The 27518-nt window shown below is 39.7% G+C and overlaps 1 protein-coding gene across 1 annotated transcript in view; it reads left to right on the forward strand.

Moving 5' to 3' along the window:
• Positions 1 to 27518, forward strand: part of LOC122799944 (matrix metalloproteinase-21-like) — a 176298-nt gene that overhangs the window by 116301 nt on the left and 32479 nt on the right. Inside the window, exons 5-6 of the mRNA XM_044069353.1 lie at positions 19795 to 20052; positions 27239 to 27411. Of these exons, the coding sequence (XP_043925288.1) occupies positions 19795 to 20052; positions 27239 to 27411 (431 nt within the window). The remainder of the gene's footprint in view (positions 1 to 19794; positions 20053 to 27238; positions 27412 to 27518) is intronic.

The raw sequence follows: 27518 nt of genomic DNA on the forward strand, positions 1-27518 counted from the left end.
CATGCAATAAAAACAAAATCAAGATAATAATTTAACTCGTAAATGTGTGGCTTAATAAAATAATAAAAAATATTAAAATGTTACACAGTTTACTTTAGATATCCGACTTATAACAGAGTTCATATCCATTTACTGATTTTTTTCTCTAGGATTCACTATATAACTCTTTATCAACATTTTTAGCTGTAATGGACACATTTTATCAATGATCAGGATTAAGACTGATATTAGAGCTGTCCTCCTTTCATTCAGTGTCTTCTTTCTGTCATTAGAACTCATTTTTTATAAGATACGTCAACATTGTTTTATTGTAGGCATAATATTTGCTCGGCTAAATATTGAAATAACTTCCTTTGCTGATGACATACTCATTTATTTTGAAAATGCAGCAACAACCTTGAACTATCAGTTAAAAATAACAGAGGTGTATATCAATGTTTCTAAGTATATATACATTTATAGGTTCACATGTGTATACTAAGCTCAAGACTACTGGGGCTTTTATAAGCCTAGCCAAGCATCCTAAATGTGTCATGCAAGTTTATAAGCTGGCTTTTAAAGGTTTCCAGGCTTCCCAAATGTATCCCTCAAGTCAGGCAAGATTTATAGACTGCCTCTATCCATTAGAGACAGAGGTGCTAGACTCAGGGTATATTTCTGATTTATCATCCACTAGTCTAGGTTTCCCTTTAATAGGGTTAGGCAAAAGCTCTGCTTCACATGAATGGGTAGCCTGTTCCAGAGAAGAGAAATTCTCTGAGTCATACACCTGTCATAGGATCACAGGAGGTTACTAGGCTATTGGCTCTAAGGCCTCTACAAGCTTAGCCATGTTATACCCTTGTTCCCTTATGGATTAAGATATATAGTCTACATTTACACACAAATCTAAGATCAGCACCAGCTCCCCCTGTCTAAGAGGGACATAGGTGAAACCCTTGGTCTAAGTTTACGATTTCCTATCCAGTTGTCCATGTTACACTTAAATAGGGTCATTGAGGAGCTCTGTTTTACATGAACTGGAAATTTGTTCCAAAGGAGTAGCAACCTCTGGGAGACATATCTGTCTCGCCAGTTAATATTGCAGGCTAGGTTAAGATTCCTAGAATGAGTGAATATTGTCCCATTGCATTTGCAGGTATGCTACAACTTCATCAAGGCAGGGTCTGAGACTGCTCTGCAAGTTAGGCACATACAGAAGGGAGCACTGTACTCTGTTACTGGTCTGATGAGAGCCGAGTACAGGGAAGTTATAACCTCCTTAGGTTTGGATGCTACACCCTTGCTTATGAGGTGTGCAATGCAGAAGGCCTTCCTTTCTACTGTGGACACCTGATGATCAAAATTAAGGCTGCTATCAACTTGCGTTCCTAAATTTCTCACCACTGGGTTTGAACTGAGGGGGATATTATTAATGTTGTAATTAGCAGGCATTTCTCCTTTGCCAAAGGGGATGATAATGCATTTTTTTTAGTTTAGTTTAAGTCCATGGCTCTGACACCAATCATTTGTCTGTGTAAGCCCATTTTTGTAATATGTTGACTCTTTGGGGGATTCAATAACTGTACCCAGTTTGCAGTCATCAGCAAACTTGGTAAGCCATAGGCCATCTATTTTTGCCTGGACTTCTGAAAAATAGATACCAAACAGTACGAGGCTTAGCACAGATCCCTGTGGAACTCCACTGGTAACAGGTCTGCTATTAGAGTTGGCATCCTCAGTTTTGACTGTATGCGTTCTGTTTGTGAGCCAGTGATGTAAGGGTTAATCCCCAGATGGGTGCGTTTCTCAATTATGTCTGAGTGAGGGATTGTGTCAAAGGCCTTGGCTAGGTCGAGATAGGCAGTGTAAACTGTTTTGCCTTGATCCAGAGCCTTGGTGACATTCTCGAAGTACACCAGGTTTAGCAGGCAAGATCTGCCCATAATGAAGCCAAACTGGGTTGGGTCAAGAGTATGAAGGTCACCTATATCCTTGTTGGTAAGATCCATGATAATTCTCTCTATGGCCTTGCAAATTAGGCTGGTTAGTCTTATGGGTCTGTAGTTCCTGGGATTGGTTGAGGGACCCCTTTGTGCAAGGGGATTATGGTTGCTGCCTTTCACTCAACTGGGACAAAGCCAGTATTTAGACTAAGATTAAAGAGCGTGCTCAGCAGTTACACTAACTCCTTTTTCAGACCATTTAATAGGCAGCCTGGGATGTTGCCCAGTCCCATACAGGCTGTGTTTATGGCCTTGGAGAGTGCGGCTATGACCTGCTCTCTGGAGATACTAGGCAGAGGACTGGTGGTAGGTATGTTATGGGATATGATTGGTAAGGACAGGGGGGTGAAGTTTTCACCACACCTGTCTGCTAGCAGGTTGGCAATGTCCTCAGGTTCAGTATAAGTGGTACTGTCCACAACTAGTTTGGCACAAAGCTGGGCCTTGCCTTTTAGATTCTGGATGTAGCTAAAAATGCTTTGTGATTTACCTTAGCTGGGGATGCTAATTTACTTTCATAATTAGCTTTAGAGGACTTTACAAGATGTCTAATCTGCTTGTTTATACTTTGAAGGGAGTTCTACCTTTGCTGGGACCATTCCCTCTTGTTTTTTGATAACAGTTTTTTTCTGTTATTATATAACCTATTTATGCTGGATGTCCACCAGGGTGGCTTATTTTTCTATTAGGATCTTGATTTGATTTGTTCTAGTACAGCTGATTCTATACATTTATCATACCTCTCAAATGTACAGATTTTCGCAGAATGTCCAGATTTTGGTCTCATAGTTTTGGCAGTTTTTAATAAAATTGTTTTCTAGCAAATTAGTGGTAAATCATTACAGATTGAAGTTAGAAAATAATGACAGACATCTGAGTTTTAGACTTCATATCGTTTAGTAAATTCATGCTAATACAAAACCTATTATTCTATCAACTTTCTAAGTTTGTAAGAGCAATATTTAAAAATTGTCCCTATTTTTGGGCCTTTGTTCCACTTTTATTTATGGCTTTGTCCAGATTTCTTGCTCTGTGAGGTTGAGTTCATACAGGACATTTGTGTACACCTCAGTATAGGGGTCCTTGCTGTCAGTGTTGGCAGGATGTCTGAAACTATTGATGCCATCGCTCAGTAGGCTGTAGTTTGCTTTGGCGAAATGTTTTAACCTTTTTGCTCCTAAGGTCGGGTCAGGTATGATTGCCACTTTGAACAAGACTGATTTATGATCGGACTTTACCAGGGAGAGCTCCAGACATGGGATGGTGCAGGGATGTCCCATGTTGGTGAGGGACTATGTCTAGGATGTTAGAGTCCCTTGTGGGGGTGCTGAATATCTACTCTGGAGCATTTGTGTTAATAAAGTCCAGGAACCTTTGGGCAAATGCGTTTGTGCCCATATATGTTACCCAATGGGATGATAGTCACCCCATGACCAGGGTATTTGGCTGTACTGAGAGTGACTCAAGTAGGTTAGGGTAGGCTGTGATGTTTTTCGTGATTCATGGTGGGGGACCTACAGCTAAAATGTCCCACAAGGGCAGTTAGCCTAGTGGTAATCTATGAGCCTATGAACCTATGAGCATATCCAATGAACATATCATGTGGAAGGCATTATAGCCCTGCATGGCTGGGGTACTCTCTGAGGTCCTGAAATATGTCTCTGTGATTGTGCAAACATCAGCATCTTCAAGAGTGAAAGTGCTTCAAGTGAGTTTAGATTCTGATTTAGACTCCTAACATTAAGCAGCATAACCCTGAGTATGTTTCTGTAAGATATTGTTATGTCAGGAATTTTGTTCTTATGGCATTGCCTAAAAAAAGTACAATGCTGGAAGCAAGTACCTTTGTCAACATTCTAAAGCATAGAGGCAACAGGCAAAGACCATCTCTGACAAAGCAGTGTAGTCTGCCGACCATATCATCCCAGACTGCCAGATACTGAATCCCCCTGGATTGACACCAAAAGCTAAGACAATTGTTGAAGCCAATCAGTTTTTGTTTGTATTGTGGCATCATCCTTAGTGAGGGAAGAATGCTGCTTAGGCTTAGTTCTGAGACACATAATCTGAAAGCTCTGTCATGTCACTCTTCATATAGTCCAGTGAGGTATGTCTCAAGTCATTCACTCCAATGTGAACTATGACAGAGTCATAACAGTACTTGTTGTTGAGAGACTTGAGTACGTGCATGGTTTGGCAGATCCTGACACCAGGCAGGCAGCTGACCGTGACCTTCTCCCTGTCCAGCCTAGTGAGGGGGACATCTGTGTGAATCATAATGGTGTCTTCTATGACCAAGACATTTGTTTTAGATATGTTTTGCCTTAGGGGCTTATTGGGTGAGACAGTGATGCGTTTGTTATTATGTGTAGTGGGTGCTGTTGGGACAGTATTGTGTGCAGAAGGTTTACGCTTGGGAGGTCTTTGCTCTTTTGGAATATTTTAAATGAGTACCTCCGCATATGTGGGTTTATGTGTTGTGTGCTTGGTATGTGTGGGAGGTGAAATGTGGGTGGTGATAATCTGCTTGGCATTTGGTTTGTTGTTACATGAGAGAGAGAGAGAGCACTGATTCCAGATTCATAGTATAGATACATCTCCCACATCTTGTATTTGCATGTTTTAGGAGTAATATGTTGTCTGTATACATGAGGCAATTGCTACATTGCCCCAGGATGCCCATGTCAGTCAGGCCGGCTGGAGAAACGGTGGGAACCTTACCTTCCATTATGCCAGGTGCATTCTATAATAAGTGGTGGAGGTTGGGCTAGATGGACTAGGTTCTGTTGTAGAACTGCAAAATCAGCTAATGTATGGGAGGTTTGGGGGTAGAAACCTGCACCAGCGCCTCAAAAAGAGCAGCTGGGTTGCTCTCTGAGCAACAGTACACAACTTTGTTGCATGCTGAGAAGTGTAGAAGCTTAGGAGGGTTCCCTAGCAATTACCTAGGGAAAATTTGACTTTTTAAATATTTGCATCTATACACAGCAGTGCTAACCCTTGTTGTGTGGTGTGCAGCTACACACAAATGCAGTGTTTAAATTTCAGATAATTAAAAGAGTTTTCAAACAATCCAACCCATAGGAAACCCAAGACTGAGCCTTGTTCCAAAAATCCCCAGCTTAGATTGGTCCTTGACTTCACTGTCCTGCCACAAGGGTGCAGGAGGGCCCTCTTAATGTAAGATGACTGACTTTAGTGCTCAGAAAATGCCAAACAGCAAGTCTGAATCTAGCCAGTGCTATAAACTGTTCAAGTACTGTAAATAGGCAGTGCAGAAAACACAGTCACAAACCAAACAATAAAAACAGTTTAAAGTAGGTGGCAAAACAGTTGCAAAAGGTTTAAAAGTGCAAAGGAGGTTATAAAAATACTTATTGTTCAGCAGAATTCACAGGATGCCTTGGATTTCATTCAGACTGACTTCAGATCTCTGACTAAGGAGGTCAAATTCTGAGCAGCTCTGGTAAACTGAGCACAAACCCCAGCAAGCACTGTTGGTTAAATATCAGCTAAGTAAAACAGTTTTCAAACAATCCAAGCAATAGAAAAGCCCAAGACTGAGCCTTCTTCCAACAATCTCCAACTCAGATGGGTCCTTTACTACCCTCTTCTGTCACAAGGGTTCAGGAGGGCCCTCTTAATGTAAGATAGCTGGCTTTAGTGCTCAGAAAATGCCAAACAGTCTAGATTCAACACGTCTGAATCTAGCCTATGCTAGAAATTGTTCAAGTACTGTCCCTCCAACATATCATATTTATGTAACAAGCAAAATTTAAATCCCTAGATTGAGCAATTCTGGTGCTATCCATCTTGCAGTTATGCAAAAGGTCCATCAAAGTGGGATGCAAAGATGCCTTGTATGCCAGGCATAGATCACCTCTCCACAGTCTGTAAAAACAGAGTATAAAGATGGGACTTTGAGGCAATCTTCTTAGGAAGTGCTATTTACATTCTATATTCTTTTTATGAGGAACCACTGTGGACATTCCAGTTGCTGCATGTGCTTGGTCAGGTACATACCAAAGGGGGCATTGAACTCAATGGTGGGCTTGATGAGGGTCAAATACAGTGGAACAATGACTTTCTTGGACCTAGATGCCATGCCCTTGATTATAAGTTGAGCAGTACAGAATAATTTCTTTACTACCTTAGGTACATGTTAGTCAACAGCCAGGTTACTATCGACATACATACCCACATCCCTGACTACTGTTTCTGCTCTTAAGGGTGTGTTATTAGTTTGGTAATTTCTTTGGGTGGCTGACCTCCCAAAGGGTACTATTACACATTTCTTGGCAGTGATTTTTAAGCTGTGGCCTTGGCACCAGTTATTTGTCTGTTTTAGTCCTTCCTGCAGGATGTTAGTGTCCTGGGAAGAGTCCATGACTGCTCCTACTTTGCAGTCATCTGCAAACTTGGTTAGCCAGATGCCCTTGACATTGGAATTCACTTCTGAGAAATAGATGCAAAAAAGGAGCAGACCCACCCAGCACAGAGCTCTGAGGGACTCTACTACTGACTGGCCTCTTTGTGGAGGTGGCCTCTAATATCCTAACTTCCTAAGTCTTATATGAGAGCAAGCTGGTTATCCAGCTTATACCATAGGGGTCTATTCCAACATCCATGAGTTTGTTTGCAATGCCTGGATCTCCTGCATATCCACAAAACAAACAGCACCAGACCTACCCATTCTAAAGACTTAAACCTTGTCTGTAATATAAATAGGACCTGCTGGAGAGAGAGGTATGTATCATAGAGACTACCTCGTCTATGGAACAGGCTCCCTATCCATGTGAAGCAGAGTTCCTCCCTAACCCAATTCAAGTGCAACTTGGGCGTTTGGATAGGAAACAAGTAACCTGTAAATGGTTCATCTCCCAGGCCCATGCTTACACTTATCAAGGGTATCAGAACTTGTCAGAGATTTGGGATGCATGGCTAGGGGCTTAAAAAGGCCCTTGTGGTCATTGGCCTAGTAAACACCCATGAACTAGTTGGAAATTCTATCAAATCCCTTAGCCAGATCAAGGTAGGCAGTATGCACTGTTTTGCTCTCATCCATTGACTTGGTGACCCTCTCAAAGAAGTCCAGCAGGTTGAGTAGGCATGATCAGCCCTTGACAAAAATAAATTGTATAGATCTCATGTTTGATGGATTTCTATGTCCTTATTAATCATTTCCTTGACCTTGCATATCAGACTAGTTAGATTTATGGGACTGTAGTTCCTGGGGATCCATTGATGGCCCACCCTTGTGTAGCTGGATGATTGTTGTAGTTCTCCATTCATAATACACAAAGCCCATCAGGAAACTATGGTTAAACCATGACTCCAGTGGTCCCAATAGTTCATGCCTCAAGCTATTGAGGAGGCATCTTGGGATATTATCGGGTACCACTGATGCAGTGTTTTTGGCCTTTCAGAGTACATCTAGGACCTGCTCACTAGTGATAGTTGGGGAGGTTATATTTGATGGTACTTCCTGGGGGGGGGGGGGCAGCCAGAGAGAAAGGGAGTAAAACTGGATCTGAATTTGTCAGCTAGCAGATCTGATCTGCTATATCTTCTGGCTCCATTTACAATCATTTCTGCACACTGCTGCATGCTGCCTTTTAGGTTTGGGACATTGCTAAAGAAATCCTTGCAGTTGTCCTTGCCTGTGAAGCTATTGTTACATCAAATTTGACTTTAATAGACTTAATTTACCCTTTTAGCTTTTTGTATAGATCAACAAGAGTGCTTTATCTTTCTGAGAATAGGACTTCCTAATCTTGGCTATGACGTTTTTGCTATAGTTGTAAACCTGTTTATGTTTGGATTTCACCAGACTGCTTTGTTTTTTGAGTTAGTTATGGACTTATTTCTGGTGAGCACAGCTGTCGCTATTCATGTATTAACATGATTGTACAGGGTTTCTGTGAACAATTCTACATAGAAAGCTGCTTTCTCAGGGTTTGGAGGGACTTGAAATTTTGACAGGTTATCACTTAATAGTAGGAACTTTGCCTTAGAATAGCTCTCCAGGGTCTCATAACTGATCTTTATTACAAAGGTGATAGCTTTGTGGTTTGACTTTACCAGAGATGAAACTATACAAGGGGGATACAGCATTCTCCCATGTTTGTGCGTACCAAGTCAAATATATTTTTACCCCTCATGGGCATATATACTATCTTTTCCAAGGTGTTTACGTTCACAAATTCAAGAAATCTCAGAGCCTGTAAGTTTGGGATTGTGTAAGTGTCCTAGTTTATAGTGGAATAGTTGAAGTCCCCCATGAATATGATATTGGGCTTAATGGTGTGAGCATCTAGTAAACCCGTTTATGAACTGTGGGTTTCTTGGGTCATAGAGGTTGACCTGTAATGTGCAAAAATAAGATAAGGGACTTTGCCTGTGGAAATCTGAGCATGGAAAAGCTCAAGTGCATCAACTTGTTTGACTAGTCTTGAGGTTAGTTTGTTGTTGACCTTTGGTCCCTGCCTGTGCAGCATCTGGACTGAATACACAGAAGGCATTGCAGCCCCGCATTGTGTGGGTGCTCTCCACAGCTTTAAACCATGTCTCAGTAAATGCACAGGTGTCCACATTCTCCAGGGTGAGGAGAACCTGGAGGAAGTGGAGTTTCTTGTTTAGGCTCCTGCCATTGGGTTGGTTTTGCTATGCCAAAAAGTTTGTCAGTTTGGCATTGCCTAAAAAAGGACCTGTGGGGAGGGCAATGCTTTAGACAATATTCAAAAGCCTAGAGGGGACAGTTGCAGACTATTCTTGGAAAATCATCATTGTCTGTTGACCATATCCTTCCATGCTGATAAATATTATATCCTCTTGGAATGACACCAGAAACTAAGCCAATTATTGAAATATTTTGTTCATATTGTGGCATCATTCTTGGAGATGGTCGAATGCTAGGCACATACCAGCTTGGGACACATTGTCCGAGAGCTCCATTATATCTGTCTTCATATAGTCAAGGAAATTATGTCTCAGGTCATTTATGCACACATGGACTAGGACTGAGCCATACTGGTACTTGAGGTCTAATGATTTGAGTGCATGGGTGAATGGAAACTCCTGGACCCTGATAGACAACTGACCCTGATTTTCTCCTTATTCAGCCTGGTGAGTGGGACATCTGTATGTCTCACAATGGAGTTTCCACTAAAATGTTGGTCAGTGTGTTGGCTTGTCTTACGGGCTTTGTAGTTGAGGCTCCAAAGGGTATGGCTATATGTGTTGTGATGGGCATTATTTTGGTGGAGTGCTTTTGGGGTAGCTGAGGATTCTTTTTGTAGGACAAATGTCTAGAAGTTTTTTGGGGTTTAAGAAGTTGGCTTTTAAGTGCTCCAACATGTGTTGGTCTATATGTAAGGTCAGTACCATGCAAAGCAGGTGTAACACTTATGTTACTGACAAAAAAAAAATGGCGGCACCCTGTAAGGCTCTGGCTGTCTCGGCTCTACTGATAAATGTGCAGTATTTGTCTTCTTTTCTACTTAAAAAATGGAAAAAGCAGTTTTTGAGGCTATAAATGAAGATACAATTACTTATGGTAGAGAGAACTTACTGAAAGTCAAGCAACTAAGCTTGTCTTGCAGCTAGATGGACGACCTGCTGTCTGCACAGTTTGTGGGGCCTACAATAAATTCTATACTCCATGACCTTGATATTCTCACACAGCATGGCTCAAAGTGCCTCAAACAGGTAAAAAGAACTTCCACAACACCATGAAAAAAAAAAGATCAAAAGGAAAAGACGTGAAAGGTCCAGGAAAAAGGGATCAAGGGCTGGAATCTCTGCCAAATTGAAGCAAAATCCTTTCAGGTCTGCATTACCATCCTTAATTCTAGCAAACATGCACTCTCAGAATAATAAGATGGAGTACATAAGGCTGGAAATAACATCCCATAGCAAGGTGAGAAATACTTGTGTTCTTATGTCTACAGAAACTTGGCTGCATAGTAACATTAATGACAGTGCAGTTCAGCTGGAAGGGTTCACTCTTTTTCGTGCAGACAGAGATCAAGCACGCAGTGGGAAATCTAGAGGAGATGGAGTGTGCAAGTATGTAAACAATAGCTGGTGCTTAAACTGCAAGACTGCCCTTAGCCATTGTTCTGAAAACACAGAGGTCTTAGCAGCCAGATGTAGACCTTTTTATCTGACTAGAGAGTTCAATGGTGTGACCATCATAGTGGTGTATATCCCACCAAGTGCAAACACTAAAGAAGCACTGACTACGCTGTATAACTCAATATGTGAGCTGCAGAATAAGAACTCAGATTTTGCACACATTATTGCAGGGGATTTCAACCAGGCAGATCTGAAGTCAGCATTATCCAACTACTACCAGCATATGGGATTTACAACAAGGGGTAGCAACACCTTGGACAAGGTATACAGCAATATCAAGATGGCATATAAAGCAGTGCAATACCCACACTTGGGCAGCTCAGACCACCTCACCGTCATGTTAATGCCAGCATACAAATCTACACTGGTCAGAGAAAAACCCACGGTGAAGCAAATCAAGGTATGCCTAAAAGGGAGCAATCACAGCAACTCCAAGATTGCTTCAATGATACAAACTGGAGCATATTCAAAGAGGCTGCAACAGCTGATCTACATGTTAACTTGGATGAATACACAGAAACTGTGATGGCATATATATCTAAATGTTTAGATGATGTGACCATCCACAGAAACATCATCATAAGAGCCAACCAAAACCCTGGCCCACCAGCAAAATATACCAGCTTCTGAAGGAACGTAATGTGGCATTCAAATCAAAAGACAAGGAAGCTCTTAGTGTGGCAAGGGCAAACCTGAAGAGAGGGATAAAGGAAGCAAAAAAGCCCTATGGAAAGAAAGTCCAGAACCACTTCACTGATGAGAGACCCCAGGAACATGTGGCAGGGCATAAAAGTCATAACTGACTACAACCCCCTGTCAGGCCAATGTAAGGACAACACAGGATTCATGGATAATCTGAACACCTTTTTCTGCTGGTTCAAGGAGCGGAACAGCTCCAAGGCAGTGAAGCTTGCTACAAACCCAGGAAATGAATTGCTCAGCCTAAACTCAATAGAGGTGAAGAGGACCCTACAGCAGCTGAACCCTAGGAAGGCACAAGGACCAGACAACATCATGGGAATGGTGTTCAAGGACTGTGCTGAACAACTAACTAACAACTGTACTCATGGATATATTTAACATCTCCCTCGATCAAGCGAAGGTACCCAAATGCTTCAAAAACACAAATATTATTCCACTGCCAAAGAAATCATCTCCCTCAAGCCTCACGTCCACCAATATGAAAAGCTTCAAAAGGTTAGTCAAAAAACATCTGACAGTAAGCATTCCAGCAGCACTAGATCCACTCCAGTTCACATATCGTGCCAAATCACTCCAAGGTGGATGCCATTTCAGTTGCACTGCATCTCTCATTGCCCCACCTTAAGAACAAGGACAGCTATGTTACAATGCTGTTTACTGACTTCAGTTCAGCATTCAATACTGTCATCCTAGAACAGCTAATTGGAAAACTTGTTCATCTAGGTATCAATGCCGTATTTGCAACTGGATCCTGGACTTCTTGACTGAATGACCTCAGTGGGTATGTGTGGGCAATAACTCTTCGAAAAGCATTACAATCAACAAAGGAGTATCTCAAGGCTGTGTGTTGGGCCTCATCAGTAAAGGAGATGAAAAGACTACAGGGAGGAAGTGAGCACACTGATTGACTGCTGTGCCAAGAACAACCTCAACCTTAATGTCAACAAAACAAAGGACATCATAATGGACCTTAGGAAAACACAACCAGCTCATTCTACTCCCATGATCAATGGCAAGATGGTGGAAAGAGTAAAGAGCACAAAATTCCTGGGGGTTCACATTGCAGAGAATCTATCTTGGTAATAAACACGAGTCATATAGTAAAGAAGGCTCAGCGACATCTGCATTTCCTGAGGAGACTGAGGAAAGCAAAGCTACCACCACCTATCCTCTCCGCCTTTTATAGGATAAAATAGAAAGTATCCTAACATGTAACTTTTTAGTGTGGTATGGAAGCTGCTAAGGTTCAGACCAAAAGCCCTACAAAGGATAGTGAAAGTGGCAGAGAAGATAATGGGCACCAAACTGTTCCAGCACTACAGGAGTTATACACAGCACAATATCACAACAGAGCTACAAAAATAATCAAGGATCCTACACACCCTGCTTATGAACTAGTCACATGCTTGTCATCCAGCAGAAGATGCTGCAGAGTGCACTGTAAAACGTCCAGTTTCAGAAACAGCTTCTTCCCTCAGGTGGTGAGACTTTTGAACTCTGGCAATAATCTCAAGGAAGCCAGACACTGACAAGATATGGGACAGCCAACTCTTCTGGTGCAAGTAAATGAGAGACAGTTCAGATTCTAAACATAATACAAAGATGGCAATGAATGTGCAATATTATACTTACTAGATCCTCTTATTCATGTGAGATTCACACAGTGCAATCAGAGCTTGTGCAATAAGAAATCATAGATAAACTGTGGAAATATGTAGTGGAATAACCTGCCTAATGTGAAATGATGAATATATGTCTGTTGTATGTCTTATTGTATGTATGTGTGTATATGTCTTTTCAATTTGAGCCTGATGCACTTAATTTCATTTAAATTACACTTGTGTAGGCTAAATGATAACAAAGTTTACTTTGACTTTGCCTTGACTTGGCTACAACCTGATTGTTAAATTGATTACTTTTGTGTGAGAGTCTTGCCTCTAGTGACATTGCGTAATGACATCTCTCACATACTGCATCTATTTCTCTAAGGATTAGTTGGTTGTCAGTGTACATGAGACAAACCCGACATTGTCTCAGGATGCCCATATATACCAAGCTAGCAGCTGAAATATTGGGAAAGTGCCCATCCATGGTTCAAGTCTTTTTAGGTAAATACAAAAGGATGATACAGCAGGGGGTTACAACAGGATGACTTTGACACTGTGAGGGTAAACTAACTGAGTGGGATGATATGAAACAGAGGCTAAAACAGGCCTTAAGAGGCTAAGTGGAGGACCTTCCTAGTTTGATCTTTCTGTACCCAGTAGAATGAACAGTGAGATAAGAAGGAGGTGGGAGCTTATAAAGCTACATTTAGAGTAGAGTTAGGCAGCTGAAAAGCCACCAAAGATTTCTCAAAACAGGAAATACTAGCAGTAAATAAAATGCAAAAATAGAACAGGCATTGCAGAAGGCAGCTCTAAATGGCTGAAAAAGCAAGTGCAGACAAAAAGAAAGAAAATAAAATTACATCCTTGGCTTATTTTCTGACTTTAAAACTCTAGCACAGAAACAAATAACGATAAAGCCAGGCTAAACTGTTGTATAATAAATGTCAGGTGAGGAAGCACATTAACCAATGAAACAAGTGAAATCAGAAGCTTAAGTTCCCCTGGATCAAGAATATATCAAGCTCTCACCTAGATACAAATACAGTCTCGGGCTGCACCAAAACATCAGGCCTACAGATTTCTCAAAACAGCAAATGCAATCAATAAATAAAATACTAGAATAGAACAGGCATTGCAGGAGGCAGCTCTAAATGGCTAAAAAAGTAAGTGCAGACTAAAAAAGAAAAGAAAATTACTTCCCTGGCTTATACTCTGTTGTTAAAACTCCAGCAGAGAGCCAAATAATGATTGCTTGCAAATGCAGCCCAAGTAAAATTAAAAGATTTACGTACATCACACCTTTTTCTTCCTTTAGTGTCAGGCACTTTTATTAAAAACTTTAGGTACTCTAAGCACTTAACTGTTACCTTTCATGTAATTATTTAAGAATTAAATGTAAATCACGCCTTAAATATATTTGTGCCAAGTACATTTTCCCTGCAAAAAATAAAAAAAACTAGGGAAAATTAAGTCCAAAATACTAACTAGTGGCTAGAGTCTTATTATTTCTATCCATAAAATGAATACTTTTCAACGTTTTGTTTTCTTCGCAGCAGTACTATTTCCATGATTTCTGTCCATTATTTCAAAACTATAAACAGATTGTTTTCTTCTTTTGCTTGGAGCAATGTATTCCCCGGGCTTTAGTGTGAGTGAACTTTCTGATGCGAGGTCTAAAATAGGCTTAACCTCCTGCTATACAGCTTTATTATTCAGTTACTTATCATTCAGACCTTCCCAAATGAACTCTGAGTAAAGACCTTAAGTTATTCTACCAGTGATAAAGTCTTTCGCTTTTTCCCAGTTAGGGGTCACCACAGCGGAAGTGCAGTCCGCTAATGATTGGCAGTGGATTTTTATGGTGCCGAGTTACCAGCCTGATGCCCAACCTTCAAAGAAGGCACACCCATTCATGCACCTACCTGCATGTCTTTTTTATGTCACTCAACCACAGGGAGGACATGCAGACTCCACACAGAAGGCGCTCCAGGCGAGAATCAAATGGGAGAACCTCTTGCTGTAAAGCAGCAACACTAACCGCTGCACCACCATGGCTTTTATTCTACCAGTATATTCACCTTTATTTCAAAGCATTCCCATTTATAGATAATGCCTGGTCTCTTACAAATATAGCCCTGACTTTAAGATGTTTAATTCCTGATACTAGGCAATTCATGTAATTCCCTGTTTCTGTATTTGGAATGTAAGCTGCATCAACCCTTAAATGACAACCCAAACACCGCCATTAATAATCTTTCATTGATACCCACAGATCCTCCAGTGCTCAAAGATAGGCTGTTTCACTAGTTAATAATTCAGCAGAAAAGAGTCAAACCTCTTGGCTTGATGAAATCGTGGAACTTTAAAACTAGTTGACTTCATACATTTAATCTTGTAGTCATCATAGCAGCTAAATATATTCCAGTTATTTCTATCAATAAGGACAAACTACAAACAATGAAAAGAGTGAACGCCCAATCGTCTGCTCAGACTTACAATCTCATTTCTCTGCAGTAATTATATCATTTTCTAAAATGCATTCTTCAAAGTTTTGGTCAGTATTCTTAAAGAATGAAGAGATAAACACTAATTAGGATAATATGTGGAGACTGGCTTACAATAAAATCTTCCTTTCTCTTAATTTAACTTAATAACTCAAAAATTCATAATTAATCTCTCTTTAAATTTTTGTATAAACAGTGAAGATTATTCCTTCAATATCTGCAACTGTTATAAAATAAAAATTCACATGTATCTATTTATTTATTAGCATTTGATTACCAGAGTTGTTTGTATGGGCATAAGTTGTCCCTTGTTAGTGGAAGATGCAGTACCTCACTTTTGGCTTCAAGTATTAACTTCTTTGCACGAGGATTTAGCCATGATTAAGAACTATTTATATGTGCACCCTGATCACACACCGCACTGGTTAACAACAGGAAAAACAATGCTCTTACTTAAGAGTGAACCTGCAAGCTACTCTAAAAATTATAGACCAATAACTTGTCTTCCAACGACGTATAAACTATACACAGGAATTGACGCCGACAAAGTTTATAGTCACTTAGAAGAAAACTCAATTATGGCAGCTGAACAAAAGGGCAATAAAAGAAAGTCATATGGAACAAAGGATCATTTGTTGTTAAACAAAGTTATAGTGGAGAACTGTAAGAAGAAGAAGAATCTAAGTATGGGTTGGATTGACTACAAAAAAGCATTTGACAGTATCCCACATTCTTGGATAAAAGAGTGCTTAAAAATGTATAAGATACACCCTACACTGATTGACTACATTACAGTAACCATGAAACAGTGGCAGACCACTTTGCAGTTTAGCCATGATAAAGGACAGATTATTATCACAGGGATAAAATTTCAAAGGGGGATATTCCAGGGTGACTCTTTGTCACCGCTGCTATTCTGCCTTGCCATTAATCCATTAAGCTGTTTACTTAACAGCTTAGGCCATGGCTACAATCTGGTTTCTAGAAAACAACAAAGCCCAATAACTTCTCATCTTCTCTTTGTGGATGATTTAAAACTGTATAGCTCATCAGATGAGGAATTGAAAGCACAGCTACAGGTTGTCAAAACATTTTCAGATGATACTGGAATGTCATTTGCTCTTGATAAATGTGCAAAAGCAACCTTTAAAAAAGGAAAACTGCAGCACCAGGAAAACATCAGTTTGGGACAAGAATGTGATATAAAAGAACTTGAGCAAGAGGAAGTGTGCAAATACTCGGGAATTGTTGAAGGATCAGCAACAGAACATGAACAAATGTGAATAAAACTCAGTAAGAAGTACTTTAGAAGACTTAAATTAATCCTGAAAACAGCATTAACATTTAGGAACAAGATCCAAGCTATAAATCAATTTGCTCTTCCTGTCCTAACTTATAGTTTTGGAGTGATTGGCTGGCCCCAAAAAGTGTTGGATAGACTGGATATTAAAACAAGAAGGATGCTTCATGCTCACCAAATAATTTATAAAAATCAGTGTATACCAAGATTAAATATTCCCCATTCCGAAGGTGGGATGGGCCTCCTTGAAATTGGTTACATGTATATATCTGGAATCGTTGGACTCCACACATATCTACTGACCTCACAAGATCCAAATGTAGTGAAAATTTTGAAACATGAGGAGAGTAAATTTAAGATGACTTCTCTGCTTAATTTAGCAGAAGCATAACGACATCAAGCAGGAATGGAAGTCAAATCAGAAGTAGATAAAAACCAAACAGCAACTGAATGTGCTAAAAAACAAAAGAAATAATATAAGGTGAATGACCAGGTTAGAAGGCAAGAAATATGGAAACAACATAAATATAGTTGCAAGTATAGAAAACTTCTGGAAGAGCCTCATGTTGATCAAGAACAAACGCAGGAATGGTTAAGGAGAGGTGAATTCACTTCAAGAAATGAAAGGTTAATATTGGCAGCCCAAGACAGTGGGCTATGTACACACTGGTTTACAAAGTTCATTGAACATGTGGGAGAAACAAACATATGTAGGTTTTGTAAAACCAAATTGGAAACAGTCAAACACCTTGTTGCTGGTTGCGATGCACTAATGGCAGATGGACTGTATACTGACAAGCATAATAATGTGGCGAGACTGTTGCACTGGAGATTGTGCAAACATTATGGTATCGAAGTGGCTGAAAAACACTGGAAACATGAGCCACAAAGAATCATAGAAAAGGATGAACTTTATATCACGTGGGATCATCCAATACCAACAGTTCAAAAGACAGATGCTAGAAACCTGGATATAGTAGTCCAAGAAAAGAAGACAAAAGTAGCATTAATCATTGAAATCGCCACACCTAGTGACTGCAGTGTCTTGCGTACAGAGAGACACAAAGTCATAAAATACCTTGATATGCAGGCAGAAACGATAGCCATGTGGAAGAAAGATACCCAGACAGTTCCAATAGTAGTAGGAGCAACTGGTCTTATAAAAAAGAATTTACAATCGCATTTAGATATGTTACCAAATCATGTAACACCGTACGAACTGCAGAAGGAGTCATTAGTGGGCACATTGCGGTGCTGTGAAGAGCACTTTTGGCTAACATCAAAGAGTGAAACAATACTAATTTCATGATCTTTAATTGTACTTTTACTTAGGAATGGGGTCCATTCCCATCGTGGTATTAGAAACCCAAAAGATTTGGGGAAATTAAAAGCAGAAGCTCAGAGAGAAAAACTGAAAGTATAAATACATGTATACTATACAGATAAGAAGTGTGTAACACAAACACCAACAGTTTGGAGATTGTTCTAAACAAAAGCGTTTACAATAAATGGTTTTATCTTGATTCAACTTGTTTGGCTGAGCTGCATTTTCCAGTACTGGTTTATTCCATTTTGTTTTCTTCTGCTGTGCTGCCTTTTTCAGTGAGTATACAGATAAAAAAAAATTCTCTATGCAATTTAATTGAATGAATGCAAATAGAGCACACACTAAAACAAACATATTTTTACAAAATACAACACAATATATGAACAGATAAAAAAATTGTAAATTCTGAACAAAATCTAATATACAAGTACAACAGTATTTTAAAAGAAAGTGGAAGGAAAGGAAATAAAAAAGTTGTCATTAGAGCAATCTTTGAAAAGTCAGGTTCAGGAAAAAGTATTCAATTAATGGTTAATGGTAGTAAGAGTTGCACAGCAGTATGCAGAAGAAGCGAGGTAAGAAAATATGTTTGAGATGCAACACCAGGGAAATAAGCAGAGGTGCCAACACAGAATGTGGTTGGATCATGCATTGGATGTGGCAGAGGTTGCAATAGATGATAGGCTGAATGAGTGGAAGGTTTGGGAAAGTGGAGTAAGAGGATGTAGAATTATTGACGTAAAGAGAAGCTGTAAGGTGCCAGTGTAGAGAGAGATACAAAAGGGATGCGATATGAAGGGGGATGAAAGAAGAGTGGGAGAGGAAAATCAAGGTAGTGAGCAAGGGGATGTTAAAGAGGAACTGCAGGGTGTATTAAAATAAGTAGGGTATCACAGAAGAGTGGTAAGGAAAGTAAAAAGGAAAGTAAGTGGTTTAGGGAGGAAGGATGACAGTGACACAAGCTGTAGATATAACAGTGTAGTGTCCTTAGATATGATGAAGGATAAGCAAGCAATAATGCCTAACAAGGTGTTTGTTACTATGTAAATAACACCAGCCCAGAGCTGTTATGGCGCCCAATGCCACAGGAGTGGTTTCCTGCTCTGTATAAATAATTCTAAAATCATTTGTCACAGTTACCTGCAAAAGGAATAACAGTAATTCTATCTGAAATTGAAACCTGAAGGTCTTTTAACATGTGAGCTGAAGGAACAAAGGTGTTATAATCCCGCTAACAGATTAAATTCAGAATAAGACAAATACAACACAGGCTCAATAGTCAACTTCAAAACTTTAAAATAAAACAAGAAAATGAAAATAACATCACACTTGTTTATACTTAATTTAAGTTTTACTTTATATTTTTCATTTGTTAACAAGTAAGTAGGCCTTTTTAAGGTCCCTTTTCATCCATGATGTGGGTCAGAGGCAAACAAAAGTGTATGCAATAATGAGAACTAAAACAAAAATAGTTACATGAAAAATGGTATGGAAACCCAAAAATAAAGTAGAGTATGACCTTTAGGATGTAAGGTAACTTAAAACTGTAGTTTGGAATCAAGAGGGCAATTTATCAGTATAACAATAAGGAATGTGATAGATAAAGAGGAGCAGTAATGCAGAGATTAATTGGATCAAGGAAAATAAGAACATCAGGAAAGGATAGAATGCTTATTGGAAGAAACCATGTATACCAGAGTTATAGAGGTGAAAAGTAATTATACCTAAAATGAAAAAAACAGGCTAGGGTAGAAAATCTGAAACAAAGATTTTTAAAGTGTCTTATTTCAGTGGAAAGGAAGTTCCATACAGCAAAAACAAGTTGAAAGAAAAATGTTTTAGTATGGCAAAAAAACAAAAGGCGGCCTTCTTAGAGTAAGACTTCCAATTTCTTTGGGTCTGACTGAATATTGCTTACCGAAGACAAAAAGCTTAGCAAAAAGTCATGAATATAAGAATAATGTATGTAGCCTGCCTCCTAACTGTGAGAATATGGACCACCACTGAAAGTAATTGGTAGGAGTGGGCATTACAGTATAGAAAATATACCAATCAGCAATGTCTAAGATGCGCAGCGCTGTCAGGTTCTGTACACTGTGTTGGGTCTTGTTGTTTACTGTACAAAAAGCACCATTATTAGTAGTAAAGATAAGTATACATGCATAACTCCTAGAACATGACACCTTAGCAAGACATGAAGTATTAAAACATTTGTTTTTTGTATTGGTAGGTGTTTGTGAAGGTGCATTTAGTACAGTGTTTGACTGGGTTCGCAAGGACAGGATATCTTCTGGAGATATTGTCTATCGGTTCAACACCTATTTCTTCAGAGCAAACTGGTACTGGATGTATGAAAACAGAAGGAACCGAACCCGTTATGGGGATCCCATCCTAATCAGTACTGGCTGGCGTGGAATACCCAGCTCAGACATTGATGGCTGTGTCCATATATGGACCTGGAATAAAGATGCCCAATACTTTTTTAAAGGTATGATTTCATTTAACAGTTCTGCTTAACAACATGAATGCTAGGAACCTCAACAAACACGACAAAAATCAAATCAGATTATTTGTGACAAAAAATGATGGTAACTGCTTAGAGATGACAGATTAAGGGCAATATTTATTTTACATGAAGATGTTTTGTATACATTTTATTGATTTGTACAATTATTTTTCAGCTAAATTTCAGATAATTAGTGTTAGAGATGTATTGTTCTTATTAGCTACATCTGCAAATATTAAACCTAATTTAATTACACTGAATCGCCCATTGACACAAATGTTCTCCAGGAGGGGCTGACACAGACAAACAACTGGTGCCAGAGCCATGGACTAAAACTAAATGCCAAGAAATGCATAATACTATCCTTCAGGAAGTCATCCACCCCTGGTAACTATCTTATTGATGACACACCCCTAAGAGTTGACCCAGTAGTCAGGGACTTGGGGACACATATAGACAGTAATCTAGCCTTTGACCATCAAGGAAATCATTCTATGTTGTGCTACTTATAAACAAAGGTATGCATCTCAGCCAAGAGAAGTCATTGTTCCACTGTATTTGGTGTTCATCAGACCTATCATTGAGTATAATGGCCCTTTGGCATGTACCTAAAAAGGCATATCCAACAACTGGAATGTCCACAAAGCATCCTCACTAAAAGAATACAGGGCATAAGTAACATGTCCTATGCAGACCACCTCAAGGCCCTATCCCTGTATTCTGTCTCCTACAGGCTGTTGAGGGAATATCTATTCCTGGCATACAAAAGGCATTGTCAGACCTGACTCTGATGGACCTCCTGCATATCTGTAAAACAAACAGCACCAGAATTACTCATTCTAAAGACTTAAACCTTGCCTGTGATATAAATAGGACCTGCTGGAGAGACAGGTATGTATCCCAGAGACTACCCCTTCTCTGGAATAGGATCCCCACCAATGTGAAGCAGAGTTCTTCCCTAACTCAATTCAAGTGCATCTTCAGGAATTGGATGAAGAACACAAAATTCATCCATGGTTTGGCACCAGTGTCTCTAATGGACACAGGCAGCCTATAAATATTTCACCTCCCAAGCCCCTGCTTAATCTTACCAAGGGTACCAGAACTTACAAGAGATACGGGATGCATGGCTAGGCTTAAAAAGGCCCTTGTGGTCATTAGCCTACTAAACACCTATGAACCTAAGAAATGAGTACCACAATGACAGATAGTTGATTTAAGTAGTATGGATTCATACCAGCAGGGTTTGTATTGAAGACATCTTGAAAACAGAAAGTGTCATGAGGCATTATGGAATGGTTAGACATGATAAACTTAAAGAAATATAGGAACTATAGACCAAACACAAAAGTTCCTCCTCCCAGAGTGCATCTTACCTTAAGGATTCAGGAGATTGGCCACATAACTCATTAACAGGCAGATCAGCAAAGATAGGTAACCAGAAACCAGTCAACAAGTGAGACCCTTACCAATGCAGGTGTCCTAGAGCTTTTAATTAAAATAAAAAAAAGATAAAAAAATAATGGCATTCAAACTATCAAATAAGTGACTGCCCTCCTGTACATGTAGGAGGTATTAATGCCGTTTGCCATCAAGGTAGAAGGTGTACATACTTCAGTGATACTCAGAAGAAGTAGTAATGCATATGGAGGCAGATGGGTATATAATACGGCAAGCATTAGTTTTATTCTGTGCTGTCCATGTCATGGCCTGTAGTTGTGCACCAGACACCACCTCTTTACCAGTGCCACTACATATTTTATTGCCTTTGCCTTGCATAGGGTACTACAAGAGCCAGTTCTTTCAACTGCTCCTCGTCTAATTCCTCCTGCACTTCTGCCACTGTCTGTAAACACTATGATGTCCACTCATTGTTGCTGTTAACACCACGTTGTGTAGCCTGGTACATGCAAATAATTTCTTACTACCACACCACCAAATATCTCCAAGCAGTGGAAGTCAGCTTTCAGAAGTCCAAATGCATTACATGACCATCTTCTTTTATCACAGTCAGATAGCTGAATTGTACACAAAAGTGGCTATAACTGTTTGGTGGGGATTATTTGAATGAAAGCAACTGACCCTCTTGTCATTTGCTCAGTTTAAACAGTCATCTCTCAAAAAAGTAAGGCATAAAAGGCATCATAGACCATTCAGAGATTCTGGGGGAAGGGGGGGGGGGTAGAGGCCCCATACACAAAGCTGTATAACTTGATTTTGACACAGGTTTAGTAGTGGCTTCTGATCTGAACCCCATTCAGTTTAAAACTGGCCCTATTCAGAGGTGTGCACAGAGAGCCATTGTAACTTCCAGGGGGAGCTGGAGACAATATGAATATTTCCTTAATTTTCCTTCCAAATGTCAGAGATGTGCACAGGCCACTATATCATGTGTAGAGTGTGGTCATTATTTCTTTTAGTTTCCCTACAAACATGAGGTGTGTGCATAGAGGGCAACTATAGATTGTAGAGGAGCAGGGTACTATCCACGAGTAACAAATTAGAAATATTACTGTGATCATTATATATTTTTTTACTTTCCTCAAAATTAAACATCACATTTATATACAGGGGCTATCTTTTGGGTGAGGGTAAGGAACCATGCTGTTTTGTATATGTCTGACATCAACTGGCTGAAGTATATTGTATTCTATTTGTATTTTTCAGTTTTGTTCCAATCTAACATCAGAGAGGTACACAGATGGTGGCTGACCTTTGGGGTATGGTTGAGGAGGTATTCTCCATATATGTATGACAGCAGTAACTTGAATACATCAAAGCCTATAATCCTACTCAGTAGCCAAAGTCTGGAACAGTATTCCTACCGACCTTAGAGTGATGCCTTGTAATCACATATTCAAACAATCTTTAAAGAAATTCCTCCTCACCTCTTGGCTCTGTACATGTCCCAGGCTGACAGTACCCTTAATTTCTTTCCCTTGCTTTTCCTCTCAACTTCCTCTTCTGTAATTTCCCAAATTGCCAACCACTTCTTCCATGGCTCCTTTCTCCCCATGTGTAATAACTTTTACTTTTATCTCAGTCTTTTCACCCATCTTTTACATTTTTATCATCATTATCCCTATTGGGATCTGCCTGAGAAAAACACAAGCTCTAAACGCCGATAACAAGAACACTGACATCGGAAGACCGACAGCGGAAATAATCGACAGTTCAAAATCCCGACGCTGAAAACACCGACATGCGAAACAAGCATGACTGTGTAAGTATGGGATAGTGATGGACTTTAGGGTTAGGGTGCGGGTAAGGTAAGTATGCGTTAGTGACAGACTTTAGGGTTAGGGTGCAGGTAAGGTAAGTATGTGATATTGACGGACTTTAGGGTTAGGGTGCGGGTAAGGTAAGTGTGCAATAGTGATGGACTTTAGAGTTAGGGTGCGGGTAAGGTAAGTGTGCAATAGTGACGGACTTTAGGGTTAGGGTTAGGGTGCGGGTAAGGTAAGTGTGTTAGAGTGACGGACTTTAGGGTTAGGGTGCGGGTAAGGTAAATGTGCGATATTGATGGACTTTAGGGTTAGGGTGCGGGTAAGGTAAGTGTGCGATAGTGACAGACTTTAGGGTTAGGGTTCGAGTAAGGTAAGTGTGTGATAGTGACGGACTTTAGGGTTAGGGTGCAGGTAAGGTAAGTGTGCGATAGTGACAGACTTTAGGGTTAGGGTGCAGGTAAGGTAAGTGTGCGATAGTGACAGACCTTAGGGTTAGGGTTTGGGTCAAGGTTAATGCATAGATAGTTGTGTATGTAAGGTTTAGTGTAGGTTTGTCAGGTTTTTGGTGTACTTGTGTTGTGTGTGTGTTTTTCGGAAAAGGAATTTGTTTTGTTGACTGTTGGGATTATGGTTTGTCGGGCATGTGAACTTTTGTGTTTTTGAACTTTCAGTTTTGTGGTGTCAGTGATCTCATTGTCGGTGTTTTCGCTTGTCGGTGTTATCAGGTAGATCCCACTATTGATAGTATCGTATATTTGGTGTTCAGTATTTTATTATTGATGTTCAATATTTCAATGAATGGTTCACAGGTTTGACTATATTTATCTTGCATATTGATTCACGTTTTCTGTAAGATTTTCCCTATCTTTTCTTTACTGTACAAGTCCACTGTTACATTATATTGTTCTTAGTATGTTAATATTATCTTGTTTATTAAATGAATTATGTCTGTGGAACTTTCCCCCTGGGCCGCCACAGAAAATGGGATTCATACCCAGTCGGACTTTCCTGGTAAACAAATGTCAAATAAAATAAAATAAATAAATATGGCTGTTACCATCTGTATCTTAATTACATGGAAGGTGATTATATATATTTTTTTTTGGGGGGGGGTAGAGTGGCAGGTACTGTTGCCAGATATAATTTATGTATCATTGCAAGCATTTGTCATTTCAGTTTATTTGTCAGCTTTGAGCATTAAGCCTTAGATATGAGTTATTCCTTCCCTGAATAAAAAAGACTGAATGTATTTCCTTACGCATGATTTTGTTCAAACCATCATTATATCAAAAAGTTGCAGAAAAGCTCTAAAATACATGTCAGAACACCTATAACCCCATGCCTTCTGGGGTGGGGGGTCCCCAGACCTTTAATATAATTTCATTATTTCTTCCATAGTGATTACAGTGTAGTCTTGGTTAGTTATGGCGTGTTGAAAGGATGCAGGGTGCCTTCTGGGGTGGGGGGGTCCCCAGACCCTTAATATAATTTCATTATTTCTTCCATAGTCATTACAGTGTAGTCTTGGTTAGTTATGGTGTGTTGAAAGGATGCAGAGTGCCTTCTGGGGTGGAGGGGTCCCCAGACCCTTAATATAATTTCATTATTTCTTCCGTAGTCATTACAGTGTAGTCTTGGTTAGTTATGGTGTGTTGAAAGGATGCAGGGTGCCTTCTGGGGTGGAGGGGTCCCCAGACCGTTAATATAATTTCATTATTTCTTCCGTAGTCATTACAGTGTAGTCTTGGTTAGTTATGGTGTGTTGAAAGGATGCAGCGTGCCTTCTGGGGTGGGGGGGTCCCCAGACCCTTAATATAATTTCATTATTTCTTCCGTAGTCATTACAGTGTAGTCTTGGTTAGTTATGGTGTGTTGAAAGGATGCAGGGTGCCTTCTGGGGTGGAGGGGTCCCCAGACCCTTAATATAATTTCATTATTTCTTCCGTAGTCATTACAGTGTAGTCTTGGTTAGTTATGGTGTGTTGAAAGGATGCAGGGTGCCTTCTGGGGTGGGGGGGTCCCCAGACCCTTAATATAATTTCATTATTTCTTCCGTAGTCATTACAGTGTAGTCTTGGTTAGTTTTGGTGTGTTGAAAGGATGCAGAAAAAGGAGAGCTGAAGACTAACACCGAATGTCTTTCCTTAATCATGACTTTTGTTCAGGTCATCAGTGGTTGAAATGGTTGTTTAAAAAAACTTTCAAATGCACCTCAGTGTATCTAGATCCCCCATGACTTCTTGGGGGCCCAGTCACTCCCAGACCCTTGACTTAATGCAGTTATTTCCTCCACAATTATCAGAGTGCAGCCTTGCCTGAATGAATGAATGAATGAATGAATGAATGAATGAATGAATGAATGCAGGAAAATGAAGAGTAAGACAAGCTGTGAGAAAAAGAAGAAACAAGTGATTTGGATGGTGTGGATAATCCAGGATAGGGGGACCAAAAAGGCACTGGGTGATATATAAGGGGGGCACCATGGACTCCTTTGTCTTGGACACCAGTTCACCTAAGGCGCACCCTGTGTATAGGCATGATCCATACTCCTGCTATAATTTCTTAAAAGGGAAAAGGCAAAAAAAAAATATGACAAATAAAAATGTAACAGTGTAATGTTTTTTGAGTACTTCTACTAGTGTATCTCATACTGCTAGAAGGTAACTTGTAAGCTTCACATTGAAAATGTTTAGACTGAAGCCATCTCCAGCGATTAATGTCTTCCCCAACTACATCCCTAATAATTCTAGTTTTACTGGTAGGCCTATGTACTGCACGACTCAGCTAGAGAGGGATGGCAGTGAATGATCATGTCACTTATTTCAGGGAGAGGGTGTTGATACAGTTCCATTGCAGGAATCCCACCTAGTGGATGACTGGATGTTAAAGCTCCAGAGCAAAGGGACTCATGGAAAGCATACACCAGTCAAGGAGTGCTTTTGTACTGTAGATGAGAGATGGAATATGGAAGTACACACCAGCACAATCCCTAGAATTGTGGGCAATGCAGTGCAGTTTGTAATCAACACAGGAAAAGGGAATGTGGTGTGCACAAAACTAACTAAATAAATAAATAATAAATAAATAAATACTAGTACCATGTGCATCCACAAAAGCTGCAACTTCTACCTGAAAAAAAATGATAACATATCGATGCACAGAGAAAGCAACAGAGAACAAAAACACTGTAAGGAAAGAAAAGTAACTGACTAGTATTGTGTGGGCGTTCGAAAGACATGCATAAATGGGCGTGCCTTCATTGAAGGTTGAATGTCGAGCTGGCACCTCGGCGTTCATCAAAATCTACTGCCAATCATTAGTGGACCGGAGTTCCACTGTGACGACCCCTAACTGGGAAAAGCCGAAAGTCAACAACAACATTGGAGGATATCATTTGTCAACTTACATTTATTTTGAGAATATTGGATGGAGTTATACATCCAGGTACTATGTCTGTCACACATAATAGGATGAAAGATGCATTTATGCTAGACTTAATAATGAAAAATGTATGCTCTCTACCAGAGTTTTCTAAAACTAAAGCCATAGTGAAAATCAGAAAACATTTTTCACCAACTTTCTTCCTGCCGTTCCACTGATAAGCCTGGCCCTAGATTTAAATAAAAGAAAATTGTAGATTTTTAAATTATTATTTACACAAATGGAATAAAAGCCTTATCTGCAAGGTCAAGCTTTTTAATCATTAGCTGTTCTTTACTCAAGCAGTATGCTGGAATGACAAGATTTGTAATGATATAACTTAGTTCTTTTGACTTCCCTTTACTTTTTTTTTTACAAAATTACTTTACTTTTAATAATAACTTGTGCTATAATGTTTTGACAAAAATCTGTCTTTAAGTTCAGTCAACACAGAGTATTCATTAATACCTTTACAACAGCGTACAAGTTGGAACATTTTTCTCTCTATGCTTCTTTTAAAGGTACACAATACTGGCAGTATAACCCAGATAATGACAGAGCCGACACAGAAGACCAACAAGGCAAGAGATTCCCACGACTGATCACTGATGGATTTCCTGGTGTTCCAAGTCCAATTGATACTGCATTTTATGACAGAAGGGATCACAATATTTACTTTTTCAAGGGTAACAATGTAAGTATATTGTATGTTAAAGTGTATACCTTCAGTTGTTGACTAATGAAAGCTAACTCTCTTGAGAATTTGGGAAATGAAAATCAACTGCTCTGGGGTTCCATGTT

This window comes from Protopterus annectens, chromosome 4.part0 (assembly GCF_019279795.1).
Source record: "Protopterus annectens isolate FY-2018-M chromosome 4.part0, PAN1.0, whole genome shotgun sequence".
Classification (NCBI taxonomy): domain Eukaryota; kingdom Metazoa; phylum Chordata; order Ceratodontiformes; family Protopteridae; genus Protopterus; species Protopterus annectens.